General features: G+C 40.1%; 1 protein-coding gene across 1 annotated transcript in view; it reads right to left on the bottom strand.

Annotated features, from left to right (window-relative positions):
- Positions 1 to 7,193: 7,193 nt before the first annotated feature.
- LOC311049399 (cytosolic phospholipase A2 gamma-like) overlaps positions 7,194 to 19,983 on the bottom strand; it is a gene marked incomplete at its 3' end in the record, with an annotated part of 82,222 nt that continues 69,432 nt past the window's right edge. The window contains exons 10-12 of the mRNA XM_084062970.1: positions 10,739 to 10,893; positions 8,622 to 8,796; positions 7,194 to 7,363 (exon numbers count right to left, since the gene is read on the bottom strand). Coding sequence (XP_083919096.1) covers positions 7,194 to 7,363; positions 8,622 to 8,796; positions 10,739 to 10,893 — 500 coding nt within the window. The remainder of the gene's footprint in view (positions 7,364 to 8,621; positions 8,797 to 10,738; positions 10,894 to 19,983) is intronic.

Genomic DNA, 19,983 nt, shown 5'->3' with positions numbered 1-19,983 from the left:
GGTTTTCCCTGTATATGGCCTCTTATGTGCATTGGTGATCTCACCTGTTTCTGTTTTCCTTAATAAATAAAAAATAAATTGATCAAAATAAATAAATAATAATAAAAATAATAAAAGGACATTCAAATATCTGACAATGTATAAAGTCACCACACCAGCTTTGATGAGACAGTGTTGTGACAGTGTTGTGTTGTGTGAAAAATAAAAACAGTTTCCTGTAAAGTATTAGCCTGGTAAACCCTCCCTCCGGAAATCTCATTTCCATTTGATTTCAGAAAGGAGTCTGGTCTGAAACGCCTTTCTCCAATAATCGCTCTGCTCGCCGAGCCGACGAGCCTATCAGCGTCGTCGCTCATTGTTCTGTGATTGACAGCGACAGTTGGCCAATCAGGTGGCGAGTTCGAGTGAGCCCGAATGAACCCGAGTGCAGCCTGAGAGCCGCCGAAAAAAGACGAACGGCAGCCATTGTTGTTTGTGCGAGTGCCTTCACTTCTTACTTTCAGTTTTATAACGCTTTCAAACTTCTTTTTTGAGGCACGGAATTTACTTATAAGATATCGTTTGGATAGAATTTAGTTGTTTAACTTCATATATGTGGTCAATTAATCATGACAGAGCCTATTTAAAAATATAAATTTAGAGAATCGGCAGGGGCGGGGAGTGACACGCATGTATCCCAATAAGGCAACCTATTTTCGGCATGGCCGTCCCAAAAGTCCCGTTGCGTCACATAGTCTGGAGCTCGTCAAAATGAACTGCTCATTGGCTGAAGGGGAAAACGATCATTGGTTGAAGGGGTTGTCAGTCAACGGTATTACTCCCGCCCAACTCCAGCCCACAGCGATTATTGCAGAAAGGCGTTTCAGACCAGACTCCTTTCTGAAATCAAATGGAAATGAGATTTCCGGAGGGAGGGTTTACCAGGCTAGTAAAGTATAATATGTCCAAAATATATAACCAGCCATATTATAGCTGGTTTCTGCCCGACAGCAGAGATATTAAAATAACTCAGCCAAACATAGCTGCTACAGATAATGTGGCAGTTATACATTATCAGTAAATAGCAGGTGGGCAGCAGGGCTCACAGATCAACAAATTCAACCGCCAGCACAATTAATCTACTGTCACCAGTGGTGGAAAGTAACTAAGCACATTTGCTGAAGTACTGTACTATTTTTTTTTTAGGGTATTTGTACTTTACTTGGGTATTTCCAATTTCCAATACTTTCACTTCTACTCCACTACATCTCGGATCCAAATATTGTACTTTTACTCCACTACATTTATTTGAAAACCTTAATCTACTAGTTATTTGTAGATTTAGATTATTATTACAAACATGCATTAACCACTTCAGCTCCGTATACATTTCGTCCATAGTAAATTTTGAGTTCCGGAAACCGAACTTCTATGGTTTACCGAAAATTTAAAATGGCGGAAAATCTATCCAGATGCAAATGGACGTGGCCTATATAAGGAGTTGCGTCATGACCCAAGGAATCCAGGGGAAAATATTGTTTTATTCTACGAGCTATGGTTCAAGAGTTATAGGCCAAAAGGTAAAGTGGACTGTTATTATTTTTTAGATAATTTTGCACTAAATTATGAACCTAACCTCCAAGTCTTGTAACTCTAGCCCTTACAGTTTCCGAGAAAAAAATTCTTAAATTCAAGTTTTTAATTTTCCCATTAAAGTCCATGGGGAAATTTAATGCACCAATAAATCAATATCAATTAAACTGTATAACCAATCTCTTAGCAAGATACAAACACACGATTCCCGGTGAAGCCGGTCAATTTGACACACGGCACGAGTCTGGGAAAAACTGTGGGAGGAGTAGCGCGGCAAAATAAAGTTCATCTAGAAAAAATAAAGTGAGAAGATTACTATTGTCTGGTTGCCCTGTTAGTGTTAGGGCAACAACACTAATAAAGTGGGAAGAGTACTATAGTCTGGTTGCCCTGTTAGGGCAACCACACTAACTGAAATATTCTTCCTAAAGAAACTATGTGGGATCGCTTTAAAGCCGAAACATAGTAATTATAAAAAGTACAAATTCAGTTTGACTCGGTATCTCTGTCTTTGTGTTGTGTGGGTGCAGGCTTGCCTCCGGTTGATCAGATCGGGAGCACCTGTTATCATTCTCCTATTTGTCATCAGTTAAACAGAATAGCTGGTGGTAGTAAGGGGATGGAGGGGTATAGGGGGCTGGAGTGATGGGTGCGGGGTGCTTCCCCCTGGCTCCAGTGAGATTAGATTAGCTATTTTCTATGGTTTAAAGTGTGTGTGTGTGTGTGTGTGTGTGTGTGTGTGTGTGTGTGTGTGTGTGTGTGTGTGTGTGTGTGTGTGTGTGTGTGTGTGTGTGTGTGTGTGTGTGTGTGTGTGTGTGGGTGGGTGTGTGGGTGTGGGTGTGGGTGTGTGTGTGTGTGTGTGTGTGTGTGTGTGTGTGTGTGTGTGTGTGTGAGAGAGAGAGAGAGAGGGGGGGTATGGGGTGTGGGGGTGGAGGGAGTTGTGTGGGGTTATGTTGACCAATACACACCATTAGTGTTAAATTGGAACTTGAAATGTACAAAATTATTGCCATCAAAATTTCACCCATTTACACACCGATGACGGAGGAAACTATGCAAGGCACCTGCTCATCGGGAGCAATTGGGGTTCAGCATCTTGCTCAAGGACACTTCGATACTAATTCTGGGGGAGCCCGGGATCGAACTGTGAACCTTGCAGTTGCAGGGGTTTGGAGCTTGCAGTGTACAAACGTTTTAGCATCAAAATATACTTTGAGTACCAAAGTAAAAGTACTTACATTTTCAGAAAATATCAGATCTACAAGCTCATAGCGCGTCACATTGTAGATCGGCTGTATGTAGTTACTGTAGGTTTTGTATTAATAATCAAATCTGCGAAGTAACAAGTAACTAAAGCTGTCATATGCTATAATTGTGGGCCCGCTCACATGCGACTTAAAGCAGAATTAAACAATTTAGATTTTCTCCGGATAAGGTTGTGGGTAACCCAAATTTCAGCAGCTGTCATGGGTTCCCCTAGGGCAGTTGAATCTCAACGTTTTTGAAATGTGTTACTGGACACCTTTACAAACACATTGGTAAAGAAATGTCTATTTCTAGCTATTTATACCAAGATTTATGTAATATCCCCTTACTACTTGGCTGTCGTCTGTCCAACTACAGAGCCTGTTACAGTTTCAGTAGTTGCAGTTTCACAACATGACCTCGGGGGAACCACTTTTTATAAATGTTGCTTCTAATATAATTCAACCATGTCTATAAGGAACTATTTATACCAGGTTTAGATCATTTTACTCCCATATAAGCGGTGTGGCAAAAACTTTAAGTGCCAAATGCGGCAAAAAAAATGGGTGTTGGGATACTGTTACCCCAAATTACAGGTATCAGACATTAAAATATCCTCTCAAAAAGTGTGCTATTGGAAAGATTGACCCAGAATACCACCAAAATATGACACCAAATATGTTGAATAACTCGACATAAACCCTCCAATATTTAACACCATTTGACCAAGGCTGCACCACTTTAAAACCGCAAAACGTTACGTTTGACCTTGAACAAAATATGTTCCACTAAATCCATGACGGATAACTTTTAACAGTGCTCACTTTACCAAGGAGTGTAAATACTATGTTATTATGAAACATAAAATGTGCAACAGTCGTCACCTTATTAAACTAATGGCCTAAGTCATTTTTTGAGGAAATGATATTTTTGCCTAAATCAGCTCCTCATGACACTGGCCACCTCTGGTAAAATCGCCCAACTCCTAATTGAAAAGGATCATGCTGTTCACGCCCCTTTTAGTATAATGGCCTAACTCCCTAGTGTGACTTAGGACAAAATAGGCCTTTTGTTTGGCCTAAGTCACATGTTTTTGTGACTTAAGCCAAATTATTTACTGATTTAGGCCATTTTGTAATTTGTTTTGCTTTTTATTTTGGCCTAAGTCAGATTTAATCCTATTTAAACCTATTTCAATCTCTTATGTTACATAACTGACAGACAGTGTTATTTCTAATTAAACAGTCATAATTTGTTATAAACATTTTGGGTGAAATGATTAAGAAATATCATATAGTTTTGTTCTGGATCATTTTTTTTATTTTTCCTGAAAACCTTGAAAAAATGACTTAGGCCATTAGTTTAATAAGGTGACGAATGTAACATGGACAATAAGACAACGCACACCGTTGCACACAATTAACCAAAAGTAAACTAGTGCAGTGGTCCTCAAAGTGCAGCTTAACCACTTTAAACTATTTGAATATAGCCAATATACAAGGTCACACAAATCTTGTATGGGGTCCCTGGCACAAAACATTTTCAGAGGGAGGTCCGTGACCAAATATTTAGGGGTTGATTTGAGAGCCACTGCTGTACATAACCAAGAAAATGGGATCAACAAACAACATCAAATTAGTTACTCAGATTATAATTACTAATAATGATGAAACAAACACAGCATAAGCTTAGACCTTTATTGATCTTGTGGGGGTAATATACACAGCTCTCACTCTGACGGCAAAATCCAACACTGGGATAAGTTCCATGTAATGTCACTAGATGTCGCCGAGGGGCTTTCTGACATTATTGAATGCCAAAATCTAACACAGGAACTGTTTTTCACATGATGTGAATTTAACAGCATTTTATCCCTTTCACGCATGAATTATGATAACCTGAGAAAAAAAAATGTTACTAAGTTTTTATGTGTCTTTAGACATAAATATAACAACTGCACTTATTTTTTTTTAAAACAACAATTTTTCAAGGAGTTATTGACCTGTCCACTCAGCATGCGTTTGTGTTTTTAACTGAAAAGAATAAGGATAAAATACAACCAATGAATAAAATGATAAAAATCTAATAATATCAAATCAAATATATTTGTAATGCTGTAAAACTAAATTTTTCACATTTCTAACATATTCTAATACTATTTATTAACTTTCTCTTGACTCCTCGGCTCAACAAACACAAAACGCATAAATAATAGTGCTTCTACTGTCAAGTGAAAACCAAAATAACTCTACTTTGAACACCAACATGAGTGCTTACTGTCTAGTGAAAACCAAACTGTGTGATGGGTGATGGCTGATTGAAGTTAGCCTGGCATGGCCAGACTAGTCCAGGCTAGATTGAAGTAGTCGCACCTGGCCTGAGTCAAACTAAATTGACTAAGCACCTAGGGCACAAAGCCTGCAAGCATTTTATGCAGATGTACTTGGATGTTCCTGTGCATGCAACATCATGGTACTGTATCTGTTTGCATTGTTTTGTGTCTTTATGCTGGGGCCAGTGGTTTCCAGGGGCAAACCTGGTCTCAGGGGTGCCTTGGACACTGCAATGTGTTTCACAATGTTCATACAAGATGGACTTGGTGAAGCGATATAGTACAGGATATAGACCAATTAATTGTTTACTAACATTGAGACTGGATGCGCAGGTGATTGTTTCACGCAATCAATTTCCAACCTGTTGTTTCGGGGTGCGCTAGTTTCAGCACACCCCAACCCCCTCTTGAGTGTTGGCTAGTGTGGCACGTCCTGGCGAGACCTGATAGAATGGGTTTCATTTAGCGCATACTGGTTGCACGCATACTGGTTCTTATCAGTGTGACGTCGTCTGTTAAGGGGTCTATAGGTCAGTAAAACTGAAGAGACTGTATTACTTATGATAATGTGATCATATTTTAGTATGCGGTAAAACATTTTCTGTTACAGCTGGTTAGGTGATGTATAAATAAAATATACAATAATAATTACATAACTAACATGCTTAGGCTAGAGTGTCATCTAGGGGACTTATGTAGGCTAGTGCATGTAGAACATTAGACCAATGTATTAATAGAATAATTAACTGCTTGGGCTAAATGTGGGCTTTATTCATTAATTTATTCAATCTTACTCATGTATTTTTTTTTTATCTGAGATACTGATCTAGCCTATGAGATCATTTAAAAATGTAATCTAATTGCCATTCATTTCCAGATCAAAAGCAGAATGACAAATAGTAGATCTACAAGCTCACATGTTAACTTAGGTATATCGGCTATTTACTGTATTTTTGCGCGACACCTACAACGAGTATAAAGTATGGATTTAAGTAATTTTTGCACATTGACTTATGACTTCAGTTGTATATCTAGACATATACAGTTGTTTGGGCGACATGCCACATGTTCAGTGGTGGAAAGTACATTTACTCGAGTACTGTAAAGTACAATTTTGAAGTACTTTTAATTTACTTGAGTCCAATTTTCAGTGCTTTCTGCTTCCAGTAGAATTACATGTGTGCATTGTACTTTTTTACACGACTACAATTATTTGAAAGCTTTAGTTTACTTACTTAGTAGAGATTTAGATTATTATTACAAGACATACATTAATCAATTAAGTCCTATTTTACACTTTGTCTATTAAAAAATAGCGATCTGCAAGCTCACAACACATTGCGATGCGACGCGTTGTGATGTGCTACTTTCATACGATTTTGAGACATTTTGAAAAATATATATATCAAGTTGACATATCAACATTTCGACTTTGACCTCTTTATTGATGATAAACATGTAAAATGTATATATTGTCACATCATTATCAAAAGGATAAAACGCATTGTGGTCCTTTCATGTGTATGTTCATATGTAGTGATGCATGATGTGATTGACATAAGCATAAGTCTGCTGTATATAAGTTACATTCACATTGAATTAAATCCAAGAATCCACAGGACAATTCCATGATCTGTTCAGACTTAATTCAAAATCATTTTGCACCTGTACAGCAGAAGCTTCAGTATTTATATCCAAACTTTAGGACAAACATCCTATAGAAAACACCAATGAGAAAGGACATTAATATAATTATAAAACATGAATATGCAAAAATTAATATGCATATTAACTATTGTTGCAGCAACAGGATTATATGATCACCAAACCATCAGCTGTAATGGTTTCTATGATTTTACACTAATGTCATCTTAACTCATTGAGTGCCATTCACGTGTTTTACCACTATGGTGCAACGTGCCAATCACGTGTTTCACGTGTTTTTGTAAAAAATTGTAAAAAAAAAAAAACGGGAACCAGAATCCACTGTTCTGGTTCAACTGAAAGTTGTTTAATGTTCTGTAAAGAATCCTCATCTAGTCATTCATTCTGGTTTTGGCATTCTTTTCATGACGGCCCTCCTAATCGCTCTCTCCAGCTTGTCCTTGTTGTTGATCACATTTGCGGCGGCTCTTTTCATCAGCTCTTTGATCTGTGCAGGATCTAATGCTCCTTGGCGGGTCTTGAATGTATTTCTCACCTTGTCAAGATCATCTGATGCAGAAATTAGGAGAAAGTAGAAACACAAATATTTGACATTGTTCTAATGTCACAAGCAACATACACCATGTCACCCACACAACATTTGCAGTCAACACGTCATGGGGATATCATGTGATTAATTGGATAGTTTACATTAAAGAGCTATTTGACTGAATTAAGGTTTCTGCCTAAGGTATAATTTCACTGCAAAACACTGCAAAACACATTACTTGATATCACTCCTACAGATTTTGTCCAAACATCACGCAAATCGGTACACATTATCTCTATAGTCATGTGATGAACAGCACATTCCCACTACGTTGATGAACAACACACGGGTGTGCGTGCTTGCGTGTGTGTGTGTGTGTGTGTGTGTGTGTGTGTGTGTGTGTGTGTGTGTGTGTGTGTGTGTGTGTGTGTGTGTGTGTGTGTGTCCGTGCACTAATGTGTATCAGGTATTTCAAATGTATTTTCAGAATGAATGATCCACAATGGACATAAAACAAAAACAAATTGTCGTACATAATTCAAAAAAGCATAACTAAGGCCATAAAACAGTCTAGTCTTGATACTTGTCAAGATTAAGACTATATAGAGGAGGAAACTATTTAGGTGAAATATTCCTCCGAGGCCTACTAAACTACTATCCTATCCTATCCTATATACTACTTTGAAATGACCTCGACAGTACGTCCGGGGTTGGTCAGCACAGGATCACTCCACTTGCCTCCAAACTTGCCACAGACTATTGATCAGAGCTCTGGCTATTATTTAGGCTTCGGAGGAGAGGAGAGGAGAGGAGAGGAGAGGGAGAGGAGAGGAGAGGAGAGGAGAGGAGAGGAGAGGAGGCGAAGCGAAGCGAAGCGAAGCGAAGAGTTCCCAAACCTCTAGTTTAATTAATTCGTTAACATCAACAAATATGGTAACGCTTTAAATCAGTAAAATCATGCTCTTTCAGCAACTATATCGTTGCTGTCGGGCAGAAACCTTGTATCTCCATATTTCAACTTTTTATGTCCTACTTCGTTATACGTTATAAGTGTTGCACAAAAAAGTAGTGAACTTAGCAGATCTACAAGCTCACAACACGTTGCAATGTGACTATTCACTATTGCGACTTTAATTTATATAATAAAAAAAAAGGACCGGTTGGACATACAAGGTTTCCACCCGACAGCGGAGATATGATGGATCCCTCTGTGTTGACTGAAGACATTTGGATGGACAGTAAATGTATGTTCATGTACAATACAAATAGAACAGTTACCGGGACAGTTCACTTTGTTGAACAGGGGCATGTGGATCACTGTTGGGGTTTTGCTGTCTCCTGCTGTCTGAAACATGTAGCAGTCCTCTGGTTCTTTTCTGTCTTTTTCTTGAACTTTAACATCCGGGAAAGGTATACCCATCTCCTTGGACATCCTATGAGCATTTTCAATTGTCTGTAGAAATAAGCAACAAAATGATAACCACAATGTATCGATTATTGTAAACTGTATGATGATTAGGATTAGTGTGAGATGGCTATACAATAATTGCATGACACAACACTGTGGACCATGGTTATGATGCTGTCTGTCTGTCTGTCTGTCTGTCTGTCTGTCTGTCTGTTGTAACAGTTTCCACTGAATTGCTTCATTTGTATTCGTAGGGGTGGACCAGGTAGACTCTGTCTACCAACCAGAGAAATACTATTCCTTATTTTGTGAGTTCTTCCTCATCTGAGTTTCTTAAACCACTAGAGTGTGTGTGTGTGTGTGTGTGTGTGTGTGTGTGTGTGTGTGTGTGTGTGTGTGTGTGTGTGTGTGTGTGTGTGTGTGTGTGTGTGTGTGTGTGTGTGTGTGTGTGTGTGTGTGTACACACAGTATATATATATTTTTGATGGCTAAAGCATCAAAAATACCACATGCGTTGTTAGAGTATCCAGTGCAGTATACCACAGTATTAATAATGTTAGATTACAATCATTCGGATGGGTGGGAATGAATACCCCACCTGCTTATGGATACCCGTTGTACTTGTTCTACTTGTTTTCAGAGTACCCAGTGAAGTACCCACTACCATACGACTGTTTGACTAAATATGGACATGTGGGGATCCTGACGTCATCAGAATCGGCTGATGTCGTGTTGATGACAGACATGGGCATAAAAAAAACAGCAGCCATAATTCCTCCACTACAGTAAAAGTCCAAGGAGGTGATCGTAGACTTCAGTTCAAGTTCCTCGCAGTACACACCGAGGAGATCAAATGGGAGACACACACCACACACGTGAGAAAAATAGGCTCAGCATCGACAGCGAGGTCTGGAGTAGGACCCCGCATCCGTGTACTACAACAGCTCAGTTGAAGGCGCTCTATCAGGCTGTGTACGGCCTGGTACGCAAACTTTACTGCCCGAGAAAAGAAGAACCTACAGCGAGCTCCTCGCACTCCAGGAATACAAGAAGTGCTGTGAAGTCAAAGCCCAGGGCATCATCAGCACCACCCCAGCCACAAACAGTTCAACCCCTTACAACGACTCTAACCGGTCAAGGAGGCCTACCACAGTATCAATGGCAACACCACCGGGTTCATGAACAGCTTCCACCCGGCTACCGTCAGACTGCTGAACAAGGCATGATCACCGCCTGTCGTCAGGCTGGTCTTACACTTTTGCTTTTCCTCATGAACCGACCTGCGTATTAAACCAGTGTCAGTTATGTGGATTATGCGGTCGACACACGCTGACACTTTGCTCCTTTCTCGCACTTTAACTAACGTCAATAGCATATCATGTACAGTATACATCTGCTGCTATGGTCACGCACCTTTATGTCTTACCTCTGGTACTTACCACACTGGATAAATATCCGGTACCATGTGCAAATAGGTTTTATAATTTGTTTGTTTTTTATTGTCTGATCTTTCTTCCTCCTTGCCCCCCAATCTTCCCTCTCTCTTATGGAAATAATAAAAACGGTGGAGCATGCCCAAATTGAATTTTGCCCACTGTTTTATACCTGTAAACCTATGATGTGACAATAATGCTTATTCTGATTATTCTGGTTCAGATTTTTATTTTATTTGCAATTTGCCGGTGATATGCTGTTGCGATCATTCTCTCCGACCGGTTTCGCACTACAGAGGAAATTATTACAGGGGCATATCACTGAGCATTTCACTAGCAAATAGCAAGTTGATTAAATCAGGCCCTGAGAGTCTGCACACTGAATGACCATGACAGAAGAGGCTAATATGAGTTTACTGTTTCTTTTTTAAATATTTTCCCAGCGCAAAATCAGGCACCTTACTGATTCTATACAACAAAGATGAGAAGACTTAAAACAGACTCCAGTGCAAACACTGAAACTATGTGCGTGTGCGTGTGCGTGCATGTGTTACCTTCATAGGGTCGCCTTCGCTGAAGTCGAGGGAGATGATGAGGTCAATGTCTCTCTCTGGTCTGAGGACGGAGAAGTAGGGAGAGTTCAGCAGCAGTCCAGCGTCGATATAGTTCCTCGTTTCTGATGTCAGGATAGCAGGGTCTACTTCTTCAGCTGTACACAATAGATCACAACAGTACATTACAATTTGGTGGCGCTATAACAGGCCCATGTGAAAAATGCATGGCAGAGGTTCTGATTTGGCATCCAGGGAGTGTGTGTGCACAGTTTCGCAGCGAGCGGGCCAATGGTGCCGGAGATTAGCTGTTCACAGACAGATGGACACACGTGACACGGACACATGGACGGACGGACAAGGGGTAAAACATACTCTCTCACCATGCCTTTCGGCCTGGCGGAGACAATAATCATTGCAGTTTCAATAGGGCTTTGCACTACTGTGCAGTGCTTGGGCCCTAATAATCATTGCACTTTAAATAGGGCTTTGCACTACTGTGCAGTGCTCGGGCCCTAATTATAAAACACAGTATGTTACAAAATACATTACAACTTATTTATAGCCAGAGCACTGTCAACGGCTATGCATATGACAACAATCATTTCTGTGATATTTTATAATGCATCATAATCACTTTTCTAATACATAATAGTGTGATTCACTGTAAGTGGCAAAATATGTATACAATAACACAACTAGGAATGTCAGCATTATACTTAAAGCACCCATTGACCACTTATGGTGACCAATAACTATGATCAGTGAATTGTGCCAGAGCTCTGCACTCACCTCTCATGTTGTGCAGGAAGTTGTATGTGGTTCCCCAAGGAAAATCTCTAATGAAAGCTGTATCAGCTAGAGCACTACCACACAAGCCTGCCAATAGATCAACACAGAAATCACATTTAATGCTTTGGAAGAAGAAAACCAACAGAACAACTGGACTGACCATGGTGGAGTCTCACCTTGCACGTAGAGCATGTCCATCTCTGGCTGCTCCTTTATCAACTTCCCGTTGTCAAACTTACTCCCGAAGTATCTCTGGTCCACGAAGGCCCCAGTGAGAGAATACCCCGCCTCATGGGGGGTCATCTCAAACCACGTGTCTGTCAAGAAAACATAGTCATGCTCTGAACCATGCAGTTCAATGTGATTTTGCTCTAATAAAAATATATTTATAACTAGAAAAAGTGCTCCTCGGAGCACAGGTCTCCGCCAGGTAAGGTAGGTTATTGTGGCCTCCTGGTGGCGCTATAATAGGCCAATGTGTAAAGGGTGGCATTTCTTCTTAGGCCTTGCAAGGCAATCGGACACTGACTGCATTCATGATTTGAGGATTTGAATTTTGTACACAAAAAATGTTTCGCTAAATTAGACCTGCTGGTGGCGCTATAACAGGCCAATGTTAAAAGGGTAGCATTTGTTCCTCAACATAGTGTGAATGTGCGTGCAAAGTTTGATCGCAATCGGACAGTGCGTTCATGATTTGCGGCATTTTGTTCTAAACGGGCCACTCCTGCAAACTTCAGATGTGAATCTTAGCCAATCGGGATGGAATATGAAAAATTAAACAGATCCGTCTTGATCACATGACCATAGAGATCATGTGTACCGATTTGCATGAAATTTGGATTAAATCGGAAGGAGTAATGTAAATAAATATGTTTTACATAAGTCGGCCTCCTGGTGGCGCTATAAAAGGTAGATGTGAAAAATGCAGGGCAAAGGTTTTTCCTTGACCTCTAGGGAGTGCGCAAGCAAAGTTTTACACAGATTGGTGCAGTTATAGCTAAAAACACGAATCGGGCTGTTATAGCGCCACCATGAGGCTGATTAGAAAAATCTCAAGTGGAATTTCTTCCTCGGCATAGTGGGAATGTGTGTACAAAGTTTCACGGAAATTGCATGCTGTGTTCATAATTTGAGGCATTTTGTTGAAAACGGAGCACTCCTGCAAACTTTGGAAGACATTTTTAGCCAATCAGGGTGGAATATGAAAAATCTGAAAGACCCGTTTCGTTTAATGACTATAGATATATTGTGTACCGATTTGCGTGATGTTTGGACAAAATATGTAGGAGTACTGTGAAAAAATGTGTTTTGCAAAAAGCGGCCTCCTGGTGGCGCTATAACAGGTCATGTGAAAAAATTGGGGCAGAGGTTCTGAATTGGCATCCAGGGAGTGTGTGTGCACAGTTTCACTGCGATCAAGCCAACGGTGTGGGAGATTAGCTGTTCACAGACGGACGGACAGACGGACGGACGGACGGACGGACGGACAGGGGGTAAAACATACTCTCTCGCCATGCCTTTCGGCCTGGCGGACACAATAATATTTAACAACCATACATAGAGTTCCCATTGGCTTAAACATTGGCTTAAAGGGATAGTTCACCCCTAAATTGCCTTTTTTTCTATCGATTACTCACCCCATGGAGACTTGAATTCATGGATATTTTTTTGTTTTTGTCACATTCCAAAGGCAATAATTTGATGAGCGGTGGTGGCTCCGGTAGGAGACACAAAGTGTCATCTTTGAGTCTCCTATCGGAGATATTAGTATCTTTCCGCCGGCCATCAAATTATTGGCTTAGGAATGCGACAAAAACTAAAGAAACTCCATGAATTCAAGGCTTCATGGGGTGTGTAATTGATAGAAAATAAGTTATGTTTGGGGTGAACTATCCCTTTAAGGGAGGACCAACATGTCACTATGACTCAGCCATAACCAAAGAGTTCCCAATGCAGCTACAACCCAAATATATCTGCTGGCGGGCAGAAACCAGCTAACTCAAAAAACATTTTTTTTCAGGAAATGAAGAAAACCTTCTATTTTTTTAAACAAAGCAATACCGATTCATCAAAGTTGCTATTGTGACTTTATACATTGTCAGCTACTTGCATGTGTCATTATATTATTATCACCACTTTACCCAAATCCAGCTCAAGTGGAGTTAGGAGGTTTTGTCCATCATTGATAAGAACAGCTGACAATGGAACTCCAAGCTTACAATGCATCACAACGCGTTAAAGAGCTGGTGCCATGTTTTTGCACTTTTTCTGTTTTTCATGTGTCTATGAGGTTGATAGAACTTCATTAAGCTTCATTAAGGTGGTGGTTTTATGGTGTTTTATGTCTTCTCTGATTATTTGGAGTTTCTTCCTGGAGGCTGAAATCTTGTGGGTCAAACGTGCCAATAGAGAGACAGCCCTTTAGTGACATCACAGAGCCCCCAAAAAACATACCCTCCCCCTCATTATCATAACACAACAGGTGTGGGCATGAGGAGGAGGAGGGACTAGGACAGGTGGGTGGTGCTAAGGTGGTGGAGGAGGTGCTAAGGTGAGAACCAGGCATACTTAATGAACTGGAGGCGTGTCCACATAAAAACATTTTTTTTTTTAACAATTTCTGTACATTTTTTTTTTTTTTTTTTTAATCCTTACATAATAATAATACCTTATGATCAGGTTTTAGGGTTGAAAAATATCATGGCACTCCATCTTTAATTAATGCCCTGATACTTCATGATACTGCTTATATAGGCCTACATAATAAGCAGGACTTTAAATATTACGATAACTTCTGCAAAGAGGGGTTCACAGAGTTGCATATTCAGTAGAACTAGCGAGAGAAATGCTATATGAACTAATTTCTTGTCACATTGCGCTTCTCAGAAAACACTATATAGATTTTAGAAAGAGAATTAATTGTTTTCATATAGCGTCAGTGCTAAGTTTGATAAACAGGTACACTGCGTAGTTACTTTTAACAGACTACGCAGGAAAAAAACCTGCCTTGTTAAAGTGTGTTTATCCTCCGCTCTGTGGCAGCTCTGAGCTCTGTGTGCAGGGGAGAGGGGGAGGGGAGAGAGCGGGTGGAGTTAGCTGGTTTAGCAGGTTTTGCCCCCTTTTGTGGGCACAAAAGGGGGCATGCAGGTATACAGTATGGACATATACTGATGACCTCAGGGATCTCTATATGGGCATAAAAGGGACAAGGACTGACAGACACAGAGATCTCCATATATGGGCATATCAGTCGGATGGAGGTGCGACGTATGTGTGCGGCCCAAACCTCTAGTACTTAAAACGTCCAATTTAAAGTGTGATAATTAACACACACACACACACACACACACACACACACACACACACACACACACACACACACACACACACACACACACACACACACACACACACACACACACACACAGAGCATAGATTAATGATACTTAACCTTTCAGCCCTGTTTGTTTTTGTTTGTATTTGTCTCTGATCTTCTTATCAATCACAGTGTAGATGGGATAGGGATCCATGTGCATTCTTCTCTGGTCTGAAAGAACATGTTCATCTATCTGAAAACACAATAAATAATGCCTTAATACTTCCTGTTATAACATGTTATGACATTTTTACCTCTGCCATAGCCTGAATGGCCGGGACGGGGATTATGTTTTCACCCCTGTCCGTTTCTGTGTGTCTGTGAGCAGCTAATCTGGGGCACCGCTGGACCAATTGTCACGGTTTGAGTCCGGGCAGGATTGTAGGACCCAAGTGCAGGAGAGACAGAGGCAGAACTGGTCGGTTTAACGGGTTTAATAACTCAATAGGTGATAACACAGGCAAGGGACTGAACTCACGAGGTAACGCACGCAACATAATACAATGAACAAGCAAAGACAGGTTGCAAACACAGGGCTTAAATAGACAGGGAAATAATAAGACACAGGTGAACTCAACAGACAATCAACACTGGGATAGGCTGAGGGACTAAGATGACACAGGAGGAGAACATGACTAATCAACAGGGAGGTGAGACAAGGTAACAATAACTAAGCAGAACAGGAAACAAGACTATAAAATAAGGTACAGAACAAACGCAGGGCAACAACAACAACAGAGTAACAGAATAACAAGACTAGGTACAGAACAGAACAAGGCCTAATAAGTCCAAGACCTTATAAGGGCAGGAAGGTCTAAATAATAAAGTCAGAGTCCACGGCCCGAGGAGCGGACCGTGACAGGCCTAAAGAACAGTCCTAAAGTGTCCACGACCATATAAGGGCAATGAGTCCACGGCCCGCGGAGCAGACCGTGACACCAATCAGCTTGAAACTTTGCACACACCCTCCCGGTAGGCCATGGAAGAACCTCCACGGCTCCACCACAAATATTTCAAATTCTATAACAGGCAGTGGTGGAAGAAGTACTCAAATGTTTTACTTAAAGACGGGGTGCCGTGATTTTCAGTGATCCCCCCCCCCCCTAAAACATAATCATCAGGTATTATGGTTATACTAAGAGGAAGATTATTTTCAAAAAAGTGTACAGAAATTGCTAAAATTATGTTTTTATGTGGACACGCCTCCAGTTCATTAAGTATACCTGGTTCTCACCTTAGCACCTCCACCACCACCTTAGCACCACCCACCTGTCCTAGTCCCTCCTCCTCCTCATGCCCATATCTGTTGTGTTATGATAATGAGGGGGAGGGTATGTTTTTACTATGTCACTAAAGCGCTGTTTCTCTATTGGCACGTTTGACCCTCAAGGTTTCAGCCTCCAGGAAGAAACTCCAAATAGTCAGAGAAGACATAAAACACCATAAAACCACCACCGGGGGGCTTAATGAAGTTCTATCAACCTCATAGACATAGACACATGAAAAACAGAAAAAGTGCAAAAACATTCTACCAGCTCTTTAAGTAAAAGTATCAATACTGCAATGTAGAAGTAGTCTGATACAAGTAAAAGTCCGGAATTAAAAATGTACTTGAGTAAAAGCACAAAAGTATTGGTATCAAAATGTACTTAAAGTACCAAAAGTAAAAGTACTAGGATGTTTGAAAATAGCCGATCTACAAGCTCTACGATGCCACACGTTGTGAGCTTCTATTCTAGATCTGCTATTTTCAAATAGCCTAGGTATAAAATAGGACTAAAGCGGTTCATGTATGTTTTATAATAATATTACTAATTATAGTAATATATTTATATCTGCAAAATAACTAGTAACTAAAGTTCTCAGATAATTGTAGTGGAGTAAAAGTACAATATTTGCCTCTGAAATGTAGTGGAGTAAAAGTATTGGAAATAAGAAATACTCCAGTAAAGTAAAAGTATCTCAAAATTGTACTTAAGTACAGTACTTGAGTACATGTACTTAGTTACTTTACACCACTGATAACAGACAGACTATTTCATTCATGTTGGCCAATAACTGTTGAACCGTAGGTCTTACTGGCATTTTGGGGCTGTGACTGTTCCTAATATATGGGTCATTCCAGAATTGCCGGACATTTGTAGCCTGGGATCCAGACTGCTCCGCTACGCTCGGCGGATTTCTTTTTCTCACTCACTATACAGCCTGGAAAGTCTCCTATCTCCATGTACGTGCACAAAACGACTCGAGTCACTTCCTGACCTGTCTACGTAATTGAAATATGAGTCAAATAGGAGGCTGGCCAGACTGATAAGCGAAGTGAGAAAAACAATCTGCCAAACGTAGTGAATCAGGCTGGATCCCAGGCTAGGACATTTGGGCTTCACATTTTCTGAAAAATTAGCCTTCTATTTTACACATTTCTGTAATACATTCATCAAGAATGTACAGTATTACAGAAATGTCTGGATCACTGTGTGGGTTATTACGCACGGACTAGGAAGCACAGGCAATAGACTAATTGCTCAGAAAACAACAGTTCAGTACACTATGAACACTATTGGACATGCTTACTGTGCATTCTCTTGTGTATAGTGTTTTTTCCCCCGAATTATTGATGGTGTTGATGTCTTTCTGTACTGTACAGTATGTACAGTCATTTTTTTGCTCAGCTCAGCTTACCTGGCTCACCAGGAAATCAATTTCCTGCCTTGTGAAGAAGGGAAATGTTTTGCCCCCAATGTCACAAGTTTCTCTTAATTTATCGCAAAACCTAAACAACAATGATTATTGTAGAAGTTTTCAGCTAGCATGCTGCAGTTTGTCTTTGTCCATTAAGAATGCCTCACAAACGAAGATGGTTTACTGTGTAAATGATTGGCTGACCTCTTTCACGAAGGCGGAGACGTAATGTGCAGCCCACCGGTGTGTTCGACTGTAGTTGTCGTTGAGTTCGTATTTCTCCCTTTTCACATGATCCTCATGCACGAACACTCTGCCACAACCCAGCCTTTGAACTATTTCCTCGGTCACATGCTTCAGTTTGGAGGACCAGTTGGTCCCTTTGTATAAGGAGGCCATGGCCCTGTAGAGGAGAAGAGAGAAAATACATAATTAAATGTATTCCCAGCGGCAGAAAAATAGTTCATCATGAAGTTCATTCACTTGACTTAACACAATGTATGGCCCCCTCTGACGATTATACATGTATACTTTGTTTTTTACGGTGTGTTTTTTTATAAGAGAGCCTTTCACGTGTTATGTTATCATTGACAATGAAGCTCCGGTCAGGCTGAACAGGTAATATGTAACAGAAATGTCATACTTGACTGACGTGATAGACAGTCTGAAGAAGAGCGTTCAGCTCGAAACGTCACAGCTTGGTGCAATAAAGCATTGGGCCCTCAGTTAACGAGCATTTATTTATTTGCTCGTTGTTCGTCGCTCAGCACCTGCCCAAGTTTGGGTTGAGGACGTTCATGTTGTTTTCCTATTTTCATGATGTCATAGAAGGACCACATTGACATGGAAGCCAGACTGTAATTAGACCCCCATCTTGTTACATTATACAAATGGGTAGCTTGAATTGTGATTGGCCAAGGTTTAGTAACACTATCACAATACAATAATATCATACCAAGCAGTAGAACAGAAGGTTTGCCTGTTAAATGTTTACTATGTAACCATCAAAACAGTTTACATGTTTATTAGCTATTATTTGAGGCACTATACACTGTTCTCTCTGCACTCTACTACTCTGTGACTAGACTTATTGCTTGTTGACTAGAGCTCATAGTTACTCTGCTTATTCCCATTTCACACTTATACGTCGCTCTGGATGAGATAAGCTAAAAGCCTAAATTTTAATCGTTTATAACCCATAGTAGTCCAAGGGACCAACACAGATATTGTATAGTTTATTTTTGTCTTCCTGCATGTCTCTAGTTTATATTTTGGTATGATAACCCTGCCAATCTAGTAGCTTAATGGCAGTTATATCACTCTCTAAACAAACCTACCCCATATGAAACCGTGATGTGTGTGAATCATTTATATGATTTAGATAATACTTTTTGGAAACCAATGGTCAAATAAACAGTTTGTCCCAAGATGATTTTACCAGTAGAATCCATTTCTGTTGAGGAAATGGTGGTATTGTGCATATTTAATGAGACAATTTGCATATTTGAACATATTTGTGGAAATTATTACATGGTTAATACAATTACCACCACATTTAACTAGCAAGTCACGTATGTCAAGCCTACTTAATTTTTATAAGTCCAGCGTATAGTAATGATGTTGTAAAGTCAATAGTGATACTTTATTATGAACCACATTGATGGCACTTCTTGTGGTCACTACTTTAGCTCAATGAAACCATATGTGTTATTAAACTGGTTTAATAACAAGGATGCATAATAATAACGATGATGCATCGGATTTATATGGTGATATTTTAACATTAAAGCAATACCTCACGTAAGGCCATATTGTGACTCTCTCTCTTTCTCTCTCTCTCTCTCTCTCTCTCTCTCTCTCTCTCTCTCTCTCTCTCTCTCTCTCTGTGCGTGTGCGAGCGAGCAAGCGTGTGTGTATACCAGGTAGATCCAGACACTCCACTCAGGTACATCATGCAGTCCAGTAGAACTTCTTTATCCAGTTGAAGCAGAGATCCCAGCAGTCCCACCATGGCTCTCTCTCCTCCTCCAGAACCAATCAAAGCAATGATGGGAGCATTGTCCTTTTAAGAGAAACATAAAACAAATGTAACGTTATTTTGCGTTATCTTAAATCCTGAATAATCCTCTTGATTATTTGTATTCAACATTGAGCTGCACATTAACCTTTTTCTGTCACCAAATAGAGAATGTTTTTGTTAGGTAAAAACAAAAATAGTGGGGCTGGGGAAAATTTTTCACACACACACACACACACACACACACACACACACACACACACACACACACACACACACACACACACACACACACACACACACACACACACACACACACACACAATTAATTCTATGCAATTCTGTGAATTTCGGGGATGTCCTGCATTTGGAGTGCAT

The sequence above is a fragment of the Gymnoscopelus microlampas genome, assembly GCF_963454915.1.
Source record: "Gymnoscopelus microlampas genome assembly, chromosome: 7".
NCBI lineage: Eukaryota > Metazoa > Chordata > Actinopteri > Myctophiformes > Myctophidae > Gymnoscopelus > Gymnoscopelus microlampas.
Note: the sequence above shows the minus strand (reverse complement) of the source record. Positions and strands in the feature narration are given on the sequence as shown.